Genomic DNA, 18618 nt, shown 5'->3' with positions numbered 1-18618 from the left:
CTGTTGGATTCAAGCTGTCTGTAGAGACACCCCAAGGCCAGTACCCGCTGCCAGGTGGTCGCTCTGTGCTCTTGTGTCTTCCACCCAGGAAGTTTAACAACAGCCCAATCTACCCTTTCTGTTGTCTGTTATTTAAGCCATGGGATATGACAGATCATGTTTTATGGAGGCATTAATTTATGCTGTTGGTGACTTTGAACACTCAAGAAGTGTATTAATGGCTCTATAAAATATACCCCAGAGTGTCTTAATATGGTTATGAGATTGATCTTCAGCTTTATATTCTACTGCATGTGATGTTATTGAAATAAATTGTCATGGAAGGTGACACAGGAGACTCCAGAAAGGGGTGGCTGAGTTGCCTTTTTCTTCTTAGGGTCCCGTGATCACAGACTCATTCTGAGCAAGCCATGGCATCCCATGGCTCTGCCCACCCTGCTTCAGGAGGCTGGGGATGTCCCATGCAAGGAGCTGCCTTTGAGGATGGAGCTTGCTGGCCCAGATCTGTGAATGCTATTAGACAGCAGTTGTTCAAGCTGGTTGGTCTGTGGCTCCAACCAGAACTGCTCTGAGACTTGGGAGGTTTCCTGACAATCGATAACTGGAGGCGGATCATCTGTTGAAACATTTGTCAGAGCCAGGACTCAAAGCAGCACCAGCCTGGTTCCTCCTTGCTACCAGGCAGCACTGCCAGCTTGGCAAGGAACTCTGGATGCCACACAGAAAACCCTTCTCCAATAAAAGGCAGGTGGGATTATTATGGAAACCAACTCTTGTTTGGGAAACACATCAACACATGGATTTCTTACTGACAGCTGCTGGCAGCAGGAGTCCCCAGCAGGAACCCTCACTGCCTGAAAGGCTGGGCCTCACTTAAACTTGCTTTCTCACGAGATCCACACACTCTGGCCTTTGAAGCCTCGAGCCCTGTGCTGTCAATGTGTCGAGGGTTTGGGGTTTAACTGGAAATCAGGAGTAAGTTCTGAAGTCCTAAATAATCTGTACATCTCCTTGGAGCCTAAATCATCACACTCTTCCTCTGCTTTACAGTCTCTGCTGTGAGCATATGGCTCTGACCTCTCATCTCACAAACCCACAACATTCTCAGTGACTAGACATGGCCTTCATCCCACAACAAGAAAACGGTGGGTTTCACCAGTTTTTGTATGAGAGCTGAAGGAATGATTTGATGCTTAGGTGAGATTTGACCCATTTTAAAATCCAGGACACAGTATGAAATCTGAGAGATGCCTATGAGAGCAAGGCTGTGGGTCAGCATCCTATTTGGAGGAACCATTTAGCTGCTGTGTGCTTGTAGTGGGCCCCAGTGCATGCAGAGCACCTTTCTGTAGGAGGAAGAAAGTATCAATTCACTCATCTCAACAGCCCAGAGGCTGCTGACAGATGAGCCCCCAAACCATGGTGCCTGCAAACAGAAGAACAAGAAAATTGGGTTGTGCTTTAAGCTTTGAGCCAAACTGAAGCGGGTTTTGAAGCGCTGTCACAGGCTGTGAGCTGCCAAAGAGTGTGCCGTCCATGGGAGGTGAGGCTGGACTGGCAGCTGCAGCCGAAGGAGAACTGCCCTTGCTCAGAGCAGCGATGTGCCCTGTGTTAACGCTCAACTCTCCCCCGGGCACCCTGGGAAGCTTTGTTAATTAATGTTTATGAAGTGCTTAGAGACCCTTGCAAAAGCAGAATGTGGTTATCAGTAGTGCAGTTGTTAGAGGTGAAGATGGTCTGTTAATCATTAAACCAGCTCCTCGCAAATGCAGGACCACCGTCCCCTGGGAGACAGGCCGAGCTGTGTGGCTGGAATGCAAAGACAGGGTTTTGTGTTGTAATGACCTGCTTATCTATTGGCCTGGTGCCAGGGACTCTCCTGGGCAAGAGGAGTCCTGCCACAGGTCATGGGCTCAGCACTGCTGATGGCTGACCAAGGTCTTCCTCTAGTAGAGGCGGCTGGAGTCATCTTGTTGCAGCAGCAAGGTGACAATCACAAGGTTGGGAGTTAGGATCACAAAAGACCTTGGCTACATTGGAACTGTTCCAGTATCTAGGGATGTTCTGATTAATGGCTTGCCTAATTAGCTGGTCTTCACTGGATGCAACTGAGACACAAAATAGTGGAAAGGTGGTCATGGAGCAAAACCAAAGGGGAAAGTCTGAAAACGAGAAAGTTCTGCCTGAGGTCTGTGGGTTTTGTTAAATGGCAGCAAGAGCAATTTTGGGAACACAATGGCCCAGACCTGAGTATGGCATTAGGATTATGATGGGAACAGCTCACACTTCCCTTCGTGTTGCAGCATTTGCAAGCAAGCAGGAGGTAACCCTCGGAAGTCATCTCAGAAATCTGACTGGTAAATTTATTTTCCTAAATGATGATTTTTATGCTTTTCCCATGTTCTGTAGGATCCATTCAGGGCAGCCACAGCTCATGTGATGCTCACATGGATCCCAGATGAACGTTAGCTTAGCAGGACTGTCACATAAAACATCCTGCAAAGTGATGGTGATGAAAGTACGTCACACCCAGCTCTCAGCTGTGAACAGGCATCTCATTGCGCTGTGAGCTCATACGTGTGACACTGCTCTCAGCTGGCATGCAGATGATATAATCCCTTCCTGGCCAGCCATGCGGCTGCTCCTCAGGGATCCAGGGTCTCCTGAGCCAATTAATGGCTGAATTCCACGGAATTGGAATCCTAATTGAATTCCCAGGGAATTGAAATTGCAATCCTAATCCCAATGTACTCTGGTTGAAGCCATCCCTGCTTGCTTCACAGGGATTGGATTAGAGGACCTTCAAAGGTCCTTTCCAACCCAAACCGCTCTATGCTCACTCATATGGCTGTTTCATAAACTTCCCATTGCTGCAGGCTCTGCTCTGTCTCTGGCCTGAGTGGTGCAGCCACCTCCAGGCAGAGGAACCAAACGGAACCAAATTGATTCTCAGGTCCCCGGGAGATTTAGCCTGGTCATCAATCCAGTTTTTACTGGTCCAGGCACAGTAAAAAGCATGTCATCCTAAAAGTGACAGACTGGGTAGCCAGCTGCAGATCCAGGGAAAGCAGGTATAAGGCAGCTCCTGCTGCTCAAACACAGGGGATCAGCACAGCTTTAAGTGTGAAAACTAAGTATTAAAGTTCCACATGGAAAAAAACCTCTTAGAGATTGAAGAAAAAAAAAGGGGGCTAGACACAGCAGGGAATTCGAAATTCATGAGTCTACTTCTGCATGTGCCCTTCATACCCAGGGAGGCAGGCACTGTCCTGATCCTTGGAAGGGGCTCAGGCACTTATTCCAACTTTCTGAGCACTGACAATCCCATCTGCTTCCCATGGAGACCTGGAGAGAGGTGCCTGAGGCACCAGGGATGGAGCTGACTCACTGCTGTGCTATGTGACATTGGACAATGTGTTTGGTTCCTCCGCCTGGAGGTGGCTGTGCCACTCAGGACAGAGACAGAGCAGAGCCTGCAGCAATGGGGAGTTTATGAAACAGCCATATGAGAAATCACAGAATGGTTTGGGTTGGAAAGGGCCTTTGAAGGTCCTCTAATCCAATCCCCATGCAGCAAGCAGGGGTGGCTTCAACCAGAGTAGGCTGCTCAGAGCCTCAGTCCAACCCTATCTTGAACGCCTCCGGGTGCATCTACCACTTCTCTGGGCAACCTAGTCCAGTGTCTCACCACCCTCATTGTGAAACACTTCTTCCATATTCCCAGTCTAAATTTCCTCTCTTTTAGATTAAAACCATCACCCCTTGTCCTATTGTCACAGCCCCTGTTGAAAAGAACTCCCATATCTCTCTTACAGCCCCCTGAAAGGCTGCAATAAGGTCTCAGGTCTCCCCAGAGCTTTTTCTTCTCCAGTCTGAACAACCCCAACTCTCTGGGCCTGTCCTCACAGCAGAGTGGTTGCAGCTCTCTGATCATTTCTTTGTGGCCCTTCTCTGGACCAGCATTAACAGATGTATGTACATCTTGTGCTGAAGACTTGGCCAGGGGGAAAGGAGAGATGGGGATGCAGGGTGTGAGGCAAGGACAGGCTAACTTACTTCATCTGGGACAGATGTAAGGGCAGGCAAGGTACCCCTGTCATGCTTGTTGGAGGTCTGTGTGCTAAGCCTGGCTGATCAGTCTGGCTGGCACCTGAGGCTGTTGGGCTGAGCTCCATCCCTAGCTGTAGCGCACAGGCTCCCCGAGCCTGCCGACTCTCCTGCATCGCCGATCTGTTTGGTACACGCATGGCTTGAGAGATGCGAGATGAGAGAGCAACGCAGGCAGCAGGCAAAGTCTGCGGGCTGTGCTGGCAGCACGGACGTTTGGGCAGCGCAGAGAGCTGGAGCAGGCTCTTTGTTTCCCTGTGTCACTTCTCAGTCCCGATTAGCAGCAAAATAGGGCACGCACACATCTGACAAGTGAATTCCTTGCTGGAAGGGGTTCGGTCATGCATAAGACTGCTCAAAATGAGGCCTAGCTTTCAGGTCTGGAAGCATGGAGCATGACCTGGAAGGGACAGCTGGTACATGCATGCGTACTTCTCCCCGTTTGAGTTTTGCACCAGTTCAGGGTAACTCTGAGCAGCGGTGGTCAAGGGCGAACAAACGGCAGCGTGTCATTTCCCCAGCTGGCAGACCTCGTTATAGGTCAGCCTAGCTCATGAACAACTGCAGGAGGAAAACAAAGCATGAGAACATTATTAACATCACAAATTCGAGCACTCAATCAAAACATGAAGGGACATGAGCATGGCTCTACGTCAGCCTTGTGCAGGCACTTTGGTACCACGGCAATGACAAGGTTGTGCAAACTTCCTCAGGACTTGTACTTTGTCGTGTAACAACCTCCCGGAGAGCGCAGGTGAGCAGCGATCTGAAACTCGGAAAATTCTCGAAATGCTCCCGGGGAAAGCACAGAATTACCCTGAAATGTGAGCATCTCCTGGGGCTGAGCTGCTGGAAGAGCTCTCAGCAGAGCCCTGCGCTCCCCAGCCCCTTGCTGGGAGACGAATTATTTCACCCGGTCTCCGCCCGGCCTCCATGGACGCCGACTTTCTGCCTTCGGAAAAGTTGTCCGTGGGAGCGGGGCGCTCGGAACCGCAGCACTGCTGCCGGCGGAGTGCGGGGAACAGGGGCCCGAGATCGGCCCCGCGCTCGCACGCGGGGCGCAGCGGGGGCCGCGCCGGGGGCGGGGAGGCGGGCGGGGGCCGGGCCGGGCCGGGGCGGGGTGTGCGAGGGCGCCTGCGCCGGCGGCGCGGAGCGGAGCGGGACGGACCCAAGTGTAACAAAACAAACGGGGCTTTGTATTGCCTTAAAGGCGCCGCCTCCGCGCTCCGAGCAGCGCTCCGCGGAGAGGGGCGGCGGGACGAGGAGCGGCGCTGGAGGGCGAGGGCCATCTGGATTTGTGTTTTGTTTTGGTTTTTTTGGTCTTTTGGTTTTGTTTTTTCCTTTTTGGCTTTTAATTTTAAATTTTTAATTTTTTTCCTTTATTTTTTTCTAGTAACACGGGAGGGGAAGGCGGGAGGTGGGTGCGTTTCCTCCGCGGGCGCGGAGCCATGCGGGCCGGGCGCGGTGCCGGCGGCGATGGCTTGAGGGGCCGGCGACGGGTCGGTCTATGAAGCGGCGGGTCGGCGCCTCCTGCGCACCTGCTTACCGCGCTTCCGCGGGCGCGGAGGACCGCGCAGCACTATGTCGCGCGTCGTCCAGAAGAAGAACCACTGGGCCAGCCGGGTGCGGCAGTGCTCCCTCACCCGCGGACCCGGCGGGCAGCTGGGCTTCGCCCTGCTCGGAGGCGCGGAGCACGGCGAGTTCCCTTACGCGGGCGCGGCGGTGGGAGACAGTGAGGCGGCGCTGAGCGAGGGGGAGCTGCTGCTGGAGGTGCAGGGGGTCCGCGTCTCGGGGCTGCCACTCTACGACGTGCTGGAAGTGATTCGGAGCTGCAAGGACCCCATCGTGGTGAAAGCCGTCCGACAAGGTGTGAGCAGGGGCCGGGAGCGGGGCCGCGGAGGGTCGGGGCGGGGTGAGGGGAATCCAGCTCCGCGCTGCCCTTGGAGGTGGTGCTGGGTGGCCGAGTGCGGTGCGGGAAAGGCGAGCTGGATCGGGGCAGCACAGGTCTCCCCGCCCCGAGCAGTCCCACAGGTTTGCACACCTTCGTGTGCTCACCTTTACCGGGCGGACTTCGGCGCCGTCGCCTCGTAGTCCCGGCTCGGCAGCCCGTTCGCAGTTTTCCAGCCTGCGTTAAGCACAGCGAGGAATTGCGTGAGACTTTCCGCGAGGCACCCGCCGAGTCCCCAGCGCTCCCGGCAGGAGCACCCATGGGCGCTAGGGAGGGAGATGAGTGACCGGGGCTGACCCCTGGAGCGGCAAAGGCAGACCCACAGATAGGGGAACGTGGGAGAAATTCCCTCCTCCAGCAGCTGAGCATCCTTTGGAGCAGCCGCGCTGCTGCGCGGTGACTGGAGGCTTGTTCAAAAAGTGCAGCATGTGATTGCCGGCTGCCCGCCTCGGGAAGGGATAAGCTCTGACCCTCCTACCAGGGCATCTCTGACTCCGAGTCAGCTCGGAGCTGCTTTTCCCCCACCCCGATGTGCGCTAAGTGAGGGCACATGCGTGCTTCCAGCCCTACAGAGCACAGGTGAAGGCACGCACAGGTAGAACTCCTGCTTGAGTAGGGAAATGGTTAGGAAGAGCCCTCCCATGGGGACTGAAAAAACCCCAACACTTCGCATCCGTGTACGCGCAACAGTCGCTCAACGCGTTGGCGTAACAGGCCTGGATAGTGGGCTTGTAATTTCCAGGGCAGGACTTGAATTTAGTTCCAGGAACTGTTGGTGCTTCAGCTGCTGTGGTTGGTTTGATGGACAAGGATGAACAGGGCTGCAGCTGGGCACCTGGAGGGGTGCGGGATGGAGGAGCACCCCAGATCAGCTACGAGTGGAGGAACTGCCCAAGAGATTCCTCAGGGGGAAGTTTACTTGTTATCCCGATAGTATATGCATCTGAAAGTCGGGGCGTTTGCTCTGGCTGTTGGTGTGACAGGCATTTTTTTTCTGTGCTTGGTTCAACTCAGCTGGTCACTGCAGACAGAATTTCTGGCCAGCTGGCAAGACCGTCACCTGAAGTCTTGTCCCTAGCCTCACAGATGCGCAGAGCTGGAGAGCTGCAGGCACTTGTCTTACAGCCATCGCTCCAACCTCTCTTGCTGGAGCAGATCTCAGCGAAGGGGTGTTGAAGAGGAGCTGAGCTGTGGCTGAGCAATCCCCCTCTGCCACCTGCTCCCCTTCCTGGGAAAATGTCAGGTCAAAGCTGCCCCGGAGCTGTTGTGCCAAAGCGCGGTTGCTTGCTAGTAAATTTTAGGAGTCAGTAGAAGTATTCCAGCAAAATCAGTTTCTTTTAAATAAGTTTGTGTTTTCCTTGATGCATTTTTTTAACTTCACATGGGAAGCAGGGAGGGAAACTGAGCTGCAGATTTCCTTGCTCAGGCAAGAGGGGGAGAAAAGCATGAAGAAAAATATGAGGGAATTAGGTAGGGGGTTGATTTTTTTTGTTCTGGTATTGATTGTTTTAGCAGAAGTGCTAAAATACAGCTTATGATGTTGCATTCGGTGTTGGTGGATGAAAGAAGGTGGTAAAAAACCTCAAACCCTTCCCAAAGAAGCAATTTCTGACCAAACTTCTTGTCATTTTAGAAATCCTAGTTAATTTAAATAGAAAAACATCATGAGAATGTGTCAGAAATGATAGGCTTTAGTGGTAAAAGTGTCTGAGCTCCACGGTATGGCCAGAAGCAGGGGCAGAGAGCTGGGGTTTAGCGTAATATCTGCATTTACTTGGAAGCTGGGAGAAAAAGCTCCAAAGCTCTGTGAGGGAATCAGAGCAGGTACTTGAACCTTGGACCATCCTTACTCAGAAGTGAGAGCCAACCCCCAGGTTTTGCTGTGGGGTTGTCTTTTCCTTCCTCCCTGCCCCGTCTTTGCATCTGAAAAATCCAAAGCTTTATCAGACAGGAATGTGGAACAGAAATATGTGCACTTTTGTGGTCTGGAGTGCAGCTCCCTGTGCCTGTCAGTGATAGCCTGGCATCTGTGTGCTGCTCCGCACAGAGTGGGGATCTCCCTTGTGGATCCAGATCGTAAGTGTAGAAAAGGAGATTGTTTTAATTAGAATAGCTTACTTCTATGTTGATTAAAAAACCCTCTCCTTCTGGGGCTGGTAACTGTCATTCAACAGGAATAGGCAGTGTGAAAATGGTGAACACTTTCAAAAACTCTAATTCTACTTTTCTCAGTTCGTGTGCCTAATGGACTGGTGCTGAAGTGCTAGGGCAGTGTTAGCCTGCGAGTGTGTGCATTTTATTGCCTTGTCTAGCTTGTAGGCATTTACAGGGCTGGAAAAACAGGAAATTTACTATAAGTAAGTCCTTCATCTGCAAGTGTGAACAGAGAAAATAATTCTTCTGGCCTTGCACTTGGAAGACAAGACTAGGATGTGAAACAGGTAGAATAGGCTGCGCATGGGCTCTGTCACTGCACTCGCGTTTATAGACTTACAGGTCCACGTGTGGTAGTTTTTCTTGCCTTTGTGGGTTGTAAGTTTGAGTAAGTTCCCACAAAGTACAAGAAGGGGAATCTATGTCATTTTTCTTAATTGGAATAACAGCATTTAGTACTGCTCATATGGGAATTCTTGGTCGCTCCCTTACCCTGGGAGGAAGAACTTTGACAAAACTCTCCTTTGCCCCATGTGCACCCCTCTTTTGGTGTTAAGCTTGGGAAAGAAATATGCCACTATAGCCGCCTGGGCTTGGGGAAAAGAGAGGAAGAATCTGCTACCATGTATCTTAGTAACTTCCAAAGCTGCCAAATGTGTGAATAAACCCCTCAGTTAACATGTAATGCATTTAATGACTGTTTCCATCTTACACCCGTGCCTAAGTTCTGATGAAATTGGCAATTAACTCCCATGCGGTTAATAAATGCGGTTTTATTGTTATGTGGTGTGAGAGTGCGGAATTAATAGATCGGATTACAGAAGCAGTGGTCATGTATTCTTGTGTGAAGCTGTCGCTGCCTGAACACAACCACTTTTTCCACTTGTCTCCTGATTATTGTAGCTTCCTTGGATACACTTCGCATTTTTCAGTCGTGTATTGCTCCCTTAAAGAAATTAATCATGAAACCGGGCATGCTGCTGCTTCTTGGGTATCTGAATTAACAGAGTCCAGCACGATAGAACAAAAGCTTATCATGATGTTCTTCACAAGTGAAGAATTAAGGCTGTATCTGTACTTTGTTTAAGGCAAGATATCTTTCCCCCTGAGTGAGAGATGGGCTGAAGCAGAGAGATTTTGGATTGCAGCCTCTTCTGGTTTTTATTCCTCGGTTAGATGACCCCTGTCAAATCGTACCAAGCCAGTCAGTTGACAGAGTACACTGTCAAAGTTGATCATTTGGATGTTTTGTTGTTTGTTTGTTGGGGTTTTTTTTTTGTTTGTTTTCTAATTGCTTTTTTAGTTTTATGTTTGGTGATTTCCTAAGAAGTCTCAGGATCCAGTGCCCTAAACTACCAATGGCTCTGAAACCAGGAGTTGTTGAGATCGGTTTTGTAGTACTTTGTGGATGAGAGAATTGCACAGAAGAGAGAAGTTGTGGGGAGGGTTTTTTGTTAGCCCTAAGCAGGGCAAACAGGAGCAGGCGTGATCCCAAACAGAAACCATCACTGTTTACCCAATGCTATCAGCTGCATTTGTTTCTTTTCAAACATTAACTTGACCCCAAGATAAATTCTGAAACACGGTGCTGTGACTCAGTGCTTCAATGTCAGGCTGGCATTCGCTCTATGAGGCCATCATGAAATGCTGAAATCAGTTACGTGTACCAGTTTGAATGAAACCAGCTTCCTTCAAAAAGTTGGCTTGAGCTGCTGTTAGGACCTTGTCCTTTTGTTTTCCTGAGAGAGCCTGTGAGACAAATGCTGTCATTTTATTTTTGTAGAGTATTTGAAATAGACAAACTAAACAAAACCTAAAACAACCAAACAAAACCCAACCAAGCATAGAAAACCAACAGAAACCCCCAACCAAATCAAACCAAACCACCACCAACAACATATAGTCACACCCCTCTCCCCCCCAGAGTTGATGCATCCATACATTTTTGTGTGTTCAGTAACCTAGCAAACCTTGGGAAGCTGGAAAGTATCCAGAGAAGGGTGATGAAGCTGGTGAAGGGCCTGGAGCACAGCCCTGTGAGGAGAGGCTGAGAGAGCTGGGATGGGGTGCAGCCTGCAGAAGAGGAGGCTCAGGGCAGAGCTCATTGCTGTCTACAGCTCCCTGAAGGGAGGCTGTAGCCAGGTGGGGTTGGGCTCTTCTCCCAGGCAACCAGCAATAGAACAAGGGGACACAGTCTCAGGTTGTGCTGGGGGAGGTCTAGGCTGGATGTTAGGAGGAAGTTGTTGTCAGAGAGAGTGATTGGCATTGGAATGGGCTGCCCAGGGAGGTGGTGGAGTTACAGTCCTTGGAGGTGTTCAAGAAAAGCCTGGATGAGACGCTTGGTGCCCATGTTCTGGTTGATTGGGCAGGGCTGGGTGCTAGGTTGGACTGGCTGAGCTTGGAGGTCTCTTCCAACCTGGTTGATTCTCTGATTCTATGATGATTCATGGATGACAGGGAACATCCCACGCTAAGTAGGTTATGCTGGTGCCTGGCGTTGCAGAGCCCGAAAGCCAGCACTGATGCATGTGTGCTGCCCTGAGATGTAGCAGAGCTTGTGCTTGGTTTGGTGTGTGGGCAGCTGCCTCTGTTGGACCAGCAAGGGGAAAATCTGTTTAGAGAGTGAGCTATTGCTTATTCTAGGAGTTTTCTTCTGCAGCGTCACGCATGAGCTCCGAAAAGTGTTTTCCTTTAGTCTTTGTGCAGCTGAGTGCCAGTCACTTGCACAGTGAATTCTCTAAGTCTTTTTTTCCATTTGACCCAAATTCTTTTAGAACCCAAGTGGATTTGAAGTGGAGCAAAAAAAATTGCCATCCAAAGGCTTGGGAGACATCCACCTGCCTTCAATCTGTAAGGCCTGGTTTTGACACTGACCCACTGGGATGAGCATTGTGCAAGGCTAGTCACTACTGAAACGTGGTCTGCAGAAAGGCAGAAGCTCTCTTTGGTTTTGCATCACTTCTAATGTATTTTGCTACAGATGAATGATTTTCTTTCTTTAAAGTATTGCTACATTTAGTAATAGTGAAATGTATATGTCTGTGTATCAAAATGCTGTGAGGAAGACCTTGTTTTTAATGTGCCTGAATTTACAGTGTAGTACTTGTTGGGATTTAGAAGTTGATCCCACTTGTGGCAAACCACTCATCCATCTTCTCCAGAGCCACAAGTTAGCACCCCAGAAATGGATGTTAAAGCCCAAGTGACACATCTTTGCTCCTATAAAAGTGCTCAGGAATTAATATGATCCTTTTAATGGGGTGAAATGGGATTATCTTTTCCACAGCAAGGTTAATCTTTCCACCCATTGAAATGGGACTCCAGGCTCTCTCTTTATGGCCAGTCAGATCACAGAGCAATTAAATCACAATTAGAGTCTTAATTATGAGCAGTCATTCAACGTCATTGCAAAATAAGATGTTAACACCGTCCCGTGTGTGGTGTCAGTTTATTTTTTAAGACCAAGTTGCAGCTCCTTTGTGAGTGAATTGCTGACCTGCTATTGTGAGATTTGAGATTCATCTTCCGTGTGTCTTTTTAGAAGTTGAAGAGATTTTAACCAGTTTGAAAGCCAAAGCACCAATAGCTGATTGCGTCCCCGTGTTTGGGACTGTTTTCCTCTGGTTCTGGCTGCGATGATTCACTCATGGTTCTCTCCTGGCTGTTTCTCTATCTCTTTATCTGATGCCTGAGAGAATCCTTTGGCAGGCTCTTCTACCCAAGGGCAGCCACTTGAGTGGCTGTGCAAAACTGATGACTTGGGCCAGCATGTCCCTCATTCGTTATATTTCAGCATCAGTTTGAAGGTAACGCAGGAACCTTTGAGAGGAGAGGATGCTGCTGCTTGAGGGACTTTGCTGTTGCATTAGCAAGGTCTGAGCTGTGGGCAAGGACAAGATCCTTGGGACCTCTGTTGAGGTTTTTTGAAGTAATTGACCAAGTTTGTATTTTATGTTGGCTGACTTTGGTCCAGACACAAGCTATTCTTGTTAGGTATTCCAGGTGTTTGGTTTGTTATTCTTTGTCACTTGCTCTGGGATTGACTAGAACTTGTAAATCAAGAGATGCAGGCTTTGATCTTTGTGAGATGCAAGTGACCTCCATTTCTTGGTGGAATTTCTGATTCTGAATGAGCAAATACCATGAATTTATAGAGAGAATATAAGGAACTGAGGCAAGACAGTTGGTGGCACTTGGAGGGCTGGCGCTCAGACCTCTCCATCCCGTCTGAGCTCCTTCCAGCTCTGTGTCCCAATTCCTTGAGCAGCAAAATACGGGATTTTCCTGGTCCATATTTCTGCAGAGTTTCTCTAGCTCAGCTATGGAAAAACTTGGGTTTTGCCTTTTAGAAGTATGAAGTGACCTTTTTGCACCAAGGGCACGGAGATGGGTCATCCGCCTGCGATCTGTGAAGATCTTATCCGGTCCCGTTCCCCTGTCACCCGAGGCACAGCTTGCAGGGCAGAGAAAGCAGCAGCTTTCCGTGTGAGTGACAGCGCTGCTGAGCGTGCAAGCCCAGCTCCTGCAGAAACGTCATTTTCACTGTTATCATCATTTTCTCTTTCTCTTGACACTTGATATTCTGTTTTCTCACTTCATGTTTTGATCTTGTGCAACTTGCTTTGGCGTAGCCATTGCAGGGGCTTGACAGGTGAGGCAGCAAGTCCTGCTGGAGCTGACAGCCAGAAGGGATCTACATGGTCAGTGCATTTGATGGCGTAAGCTTGGGGTTACCTGCAAGGATCTGGAGCTGGGAAACAAAGCTAAGCCTGGGCTATCAGCCAGAGTTTGTTTTCTACAGATCTGATAAGAAAGCTGTGGAGAGACTGCCTGTTTCTAGAGCAGCTTGGCAGCTTTTACACTGGGCTGTTGTGTTGGGAGGTCTGGATGTTTTCCCCCCTTTATTTTCCTTTTGTACTTTAACTTCTAGGCCGAATCGGTGGGGCAGCATCCTTCTTGGCCCCACAGGAGCAGCATTGCTCAGGGTTGCTGGGATAGGTTTTGCTGAGAGCCACCCTTCAGTTTTCAAAGGTCAGCCACTCCTGTGACATTTGAAATGGTTTCCAGAGCTGTTCCGCTGCCACGTCTGGAGTGATGGCACTGTGCTCTCTGCTTGTCCCCACTCCTGCCTTTGCTGTTGTTTGTGCTGAGCTCTTTTGTGCTAGTGATACTATGATTTTTTTTTCAACTGCCCCTAGTAGACCTTGGAGAAACAAAGGAGTTTTTTTCTTTAGGTCCTGATGTTTTGGGTTACATTTTTACAGATTTGGCCTTTGAGTAAGAACAGTTCCTGTTTTCATATTTGGGAGGGCTTGGGTCATAAATTGAAAGAAAAATAAGGTAAAAATAGTTATTGGGTTTCATTGACTGTCCCCTATTAGACTAAACAATAGCACTTATTACACGGTGTGAAAATAATGCAAAGTGCTCTGTCTTCATAATGGAACAGGAAAGAAAACAAACAAAGCCTTTGGGATGACTTGCAAAGTGGAACAGATGCCCTTACAATCGCAAGGCATTTGAATAAGGAATCAGTTTTGCATGGTTTCCTAATCCTTGACTAAAGAGTTCATTGTCTTGGATTATACATCTGTAATTTGGGAGCCCTAAAGTCAGTGCCCAGTGCCTCGGTACAATTAGATTGGGAAGACGCCGACTTTTCTTTCTTCATATCCTTAATCACTGTGTCATGTTTTTTAAGGGGAAAACCTCAGCTCTGGGGTTCTAATTTAGTTATTAACAGAAAGCCTTTGAGGAAAAAAGAGGCTGCCTGAAATCCAGCCGCTCCCTCAACACAAAGCTGTGCAAATATTGTGTACTTAAAAAAAAAACCCAAAACACAACCAAAACCCCCTTTGATGTTCAGCTTCTCTTGTTCCAGCGGTGCAGATCCTGTGCTAAGTGGGTGTTAGTCCAAACCGATGACAGACACAGGTGTCTCAGGTTTTTTTTGGATGTGTGTGAGAGAGAGAGGGAAAAGTTACCTCCCAAACAGGCTGAACTGGGCAAGTGAAGCCCTGGGCTGCAGAATCACTGTGTAAAATACTCTTTAAAATAGCAAGGCACATACCTTTCCTGAAGGTGTGTAAAACTCCAAACTAGTAATTTACGTGGCAAGGATACAGGAGGTGCTTTTGGGGCTTGGACCTGCAGAGGAGCAATTGGCTGGAGCTTTCCTGGAAGATGAGGATGGTTGAAATAGAGAGGGGGCAGCAGAAGATACATGAAAGATACCAAAAGCATCAGGTCGAAAAAAGATTTCCAGCTGTTCACTACTGGATTTGCTACTGATGCTGGGGCTGGCTCTAGGAGATGCTGTTGAATATCTTGACTGAAATAACTTGGCCTGCCCTTGGGGGTGCATGGCACCATGCAGCCCTGGGGTAGCTGATCCCCAGCAAGCTTGGGGACAAGTCTGTCATTTGCCTGGGCTTGAATTTAGGGCATAGACCATAAGTCCTAGACACATAGCCTGGTTTGGGTTGGAAGAGACCTTTAAAGGTCATTTAGTCCAACCCCCCGGCAGTGAGCAGGGACATCTTCACTTAGAGCAGGTTGCTCAGAGCCTGTCCAGCCTGCCCTTGAGTGGCTCCAGGGCCTCTCTGGGCAGGCTGGGCTACTCTTTCACCACCCTCCTTACATCTGGTCTAAATCTCCCTGCCTTTAAAGCCATTAACCTGTTGCAATAGGCTCTGCTAAAATATCTGTCCTCATCTCTTTTGTAGGCCCCTTTTAAGTACTGGGAAGCTGCAGCAGTGTCCCCAGAGCCTTCTTCTCTCCAGGCGGAACAGCCCCAGCTCTCTCAGCCTGTCCTCGCAGCAGAGGTGCTGCAGGCATCTGATCACTTATGTGGCCTCCTCTGCACCTGCTCCAACAGGTCCATTTCTTTTCTGTGCTGAGCACTCCAGACCTGGGCACAGCCCTGCAGATGGGGTCCTGCTAGAGCAGAAGAGAGGGGCAGAATCTCCTCCCTGAACCTGCTGGCCACAGTGCTTTAGGTGCAGCCCAGGATACTTCTGGCCCTCTGGGTTGCCAGCACGTGGTCAGCTTGTGTCCAGCTTTTCATCCACAAACACCCCTAAGTTCTTCTGCACTGGGCTGATCCCAGTCCCTTCATCCCTCAGCTTGTATTGGTGCTGGGGATTGTTGTCTCAGGGCTGAGTGTCCCCTTCACAGTGCTGGCACTGGTTAGTGGGAAAGATGTTGCAGGACAGGACTGCTGATGGGGCTTTGGCAGCTACTCGTCCAGCCCAGGCTTTCTTCTCTGTCTGCCATAAGTGCAAGAGAAAGATTAAGTCTGATGCAAAACAAAGAATCATGTCCTCCTCTTTTCCCTGGTATGCACTTTTCCTTCGACTATGGAGTGTCTAATACAGAGTATCTTCATGTGCACTGCCTGTGGTTGAGAGGTACAGCAGCAGCCTATCTGCATGAGCACATCCAGAGGCTCTGCTGGCTTTACAGAGGGGCACTCTGAGGGTCACAGTTTCAGTTGTTTTTTAAACCTCCCCCTAAGTTGTTTGCTTATTGGGAGAGGATGGGGGGGTGTGTGGTTGTTGTTGTTAGATCACCTGCTGTCCATGCCCCAGCAAACATTGTGTGTTTGTTTTATGTGCAAATACCAAACTACCTTAGCTATGGTGTATGGTGTTTTGCTAATCTTTGTGTAGGCTGTGTGCACTGTGGAGTCCTCCCTGTCACCTGCTATCTGCTGTTATTAGTTGGACTGTTTCCAGATGGGGATCTGAGCTGACAAATGCTTTTCTACATCTACCATAGCTGCGTTACCCTGGTTTCTTTTCCTTTCTTTTAATGAAGAAATATGGACATGCTGAGATTGTTGACCTAATTTCACATGGAGATATTTCTGTCTGAACTTAACCAGAGTTTATATAAATCCTTCTTAGAATCACAGAATCAGGCAGGGTTGGAAGGGACCACAAGGATCAGCCAATCCCAACTGCCCTGCCATGCCCAGGGACACCCTACTCTAGTTCAGGCTGCTCACAGCTTCATCCAGCCTGGCCTTAAACACCTCCAGGGATGGGGCCTCAACCACCTCCCTGGGAAACCTATTTCAGGCTCTCACCACTCTCATGCTCAACAACTTCCTCTTCACGTCCAGGCTGACTCTCCCCACCTCCAGCTTTGCTCCGTTCCCCTCAGTCCTGTTACTCCCTGACAGCCTCAAAAGTCCCTCCCCAGCTTTTTTGTAAGCTCCTTTCAGATGCTGGAAGGCCACAAGAAGGTCACCTGGGAGCCTCCTCTGCTCCAGACTGCACAGCCCCAACTCTTTCAGTCTGTGCTCACAGCAGAGCTGCTGCAGCCCTCTCAGCATCCTCCTGGCCCTGCTCTGGACACTCTCCAGCATCTCCACATCCCTCTTGTAATGGGGGCTCCAGAACTGGGTGCAGTTGTTAACTACACGTGGAGCATGTTAACTACACGTGGAGCATGTTAACTACACGTGGAGCATGTTAACTACACGTGGCAGTAACTGACTCTGGATTTCTGCAGGAGGCACAGAACTGTGCTGGGAAAAGTCCAGACAGGGTGTTGAGGATATCAGGGCTGTGCCAGTCCAAGGGTTAGCTGCTTGGAGAGGTTATGTGTAGGGGAAAGTTTGGTGTTTTGGGTTTTTTTTTCTTTAAAAACAGCAGGCCTGAGAAGAAGAGATTGTGAAAATGTTTTGTGTCACCTGGCAAAATAGTCTGAGTTCTTGGTAGAGGCTCCTGGAACACGTGGCTGGTATGCATCTACACACACCTGTGTGTATATATGTGTGTGTGTATATATATGTTTATTTTTTCCACCGTAGCATTCAGATGGTCAAAAGCTCCAGAATCTCCTCCTTGAGTTTGGGCCTTTTAAATGTCTTTTGTTTGTTTGTTGGTTTCCTTTTCCCCTTTTCCCTTTTCCCTTTTCCCTTTTCTTTTCCTTCTTTCCCTCCCCATGCCTTTTTAGTGGAGATGTACCCCATGAGTCCAGGTGCTCAGGCAGTCAAACAGCCAGTGCCATAGATTTCACTGCAAGTGCCAAAATTTATGTTGGCACAGCTGTTTGGAAGCTGAAGAGTCTGAAACCAGCACCATTACGGTTGGGAAGGGTTCCTGTGCTCATGAGCTCCTCAGGAGGTGCATGGGTAGCCTCTGATCCTGCACAGACATTTGCATTCACTTCTGTGGTGTTCCTGTGGTGAAATGGTTCCAGTGACACTTGTGCTGTAAACCATCTGCATGAAGGTGTTGCCTTTGAAAGACGTCTGGCTCAGGAGACCGCTCCTGCTTTCTAAAGGCTTTAGCCATGTGGCTGCTGAAGATCTGGATTCCCTTTTCCTGACGAGTGCTGGGGCAGCTGAACCTGGGCCTTTGGCTGGTCCCTATGAGTCATTTTGAGAGTGCAGGAGGGAGATGTTGAGCACACCTAGAAACATGACCTCGGAACTGTGCCCAGTTTCGCTCCACATGCAGGTGTCTGGCATTCTGAAGGCAGTGAAGTGGCATTTAGCTCCCTCATTCCAGAGGCAGGTGGCAGTTACACTTTAACAGAAGGTCATTCCATTGTGAGGGCGGGGGAGGTGGTGGATAGTTAAGTGTATGGTGGCAGTCTTTCAAGCCTGATGAAGTTTGAGGCCCTTTTGTGCCTTGCTGTGCATGAAACAGAGTTGTCTGTACCTGGCTGCAGTGCAGCAGAGGGAGGGTGAGGACTCAAAAGACCCCAGGTGATGTCTGGAGAGGGGCACCAAGCAGAAAGGCTGTACGACTCGGTTGAGATGCTTGTAGCAAGGTTGTGGACCCATGAGTCTCAGCTGTGGGGCTCTGCTGCTTCTCAGATCTGCATTAAGATGTGTGAAATGGGAAAACTGCTCCAACTGGAACAGCTCCCTTCTGCATGGCCACTGTCCTGCTCGGATTGAGGTTTGCCATGGGAGTGTTTCCATTTAAAGTACAACCTTCTCCCTACATTTTTATTTGTTGACTTTGTGCATGTAAAGCATGTGAAAGGCTGAGAGTTTTCTCTGCAGAAGGGGTGACCTAGGCACTATCCAAGGTGGCTTTCCCATTTAGTTTTGGTTTTCCATCACCATTTTTCCAGTTGTATTAGCTAATACTGGGAACACATATCAGTTTTTCCAGCAGCTAAGCACTTTTTTTTCTGCACAGCTCTGATCTGGGATAGGATATCTTGGTCACATTGCAGACTGGTAAGCAATTAGTGTCTATATTTGGGTCTGCTGAAGTTGTTAGACAGTTGAAAAGCCCCAGTAAAAACGAGGGTGCTTAAATATAAGCATGTGCTAACATAGCACATCACAGAACTTTGTCTGTCTGTCGAGATATAAAAGATGCTTTAGCCAGTGCTGAGGCTTGCCTAAACCAGTGTGGAAGCTGTTGTTTGCCTACAAGCTG

General features: G+C 49.3%; 1 protein-coding gene across 19 annotated transcripts in view; it reads left to right on the top strand.

Annotated features, from left to right (window-relative positions):
- Positions 1-5281: 5281 nt before the first annotated feature.
- MAGI1 (membrane associated guanylate kinase, WW and PDZ domain containing 1) overlaps positions 5282-18618 on the top strand; it is a 474320-nt gene continuing 460983 nt past the window's right edge. For 13 of the 19 annotated variants that reach the window (XM_064157030.1, XM_064157020.1, XM_064157035.1 and 10 more), the window contains exon 1: positions 5288-5974. In XM_064157030.1, the coding sequence (XP_064013100.1) occupies positions 5689-5974 (286 nt within the window). In that variant the 5' untranslated portion in view covers positions 5288-5688. Of the gene's footprint in view, positions 5975-18618 lie in introns of all 19 variants that reach the window. The other 6 variants (XM_064157036.1, XM_064157033.1, XM_064157032.1 and 3 more) reach the window with 3 other exon arrangements.

The sequence above is a fragment of the Pogoniulus pusillus genome, chromosome 16 (assembly GCF_015220805.1).
Source record: "Pogoniulus pusillus isolate bPogPus1 chromosome 16, bPogPus1.pri, whole genome shotgun sequence".
Classification (NCBI taxonomy): Eukaryota; Metazoa; Chordata; class Aves; order Piciformes; family Lybiidae; genus Pogoniulus; species Pogoniulus pusillus.
The sequence above is the reverse complement of the archived record's forward strand: the minus strand, read 5'-3'. Positions and strand labels throughout refer to the sequence as shown.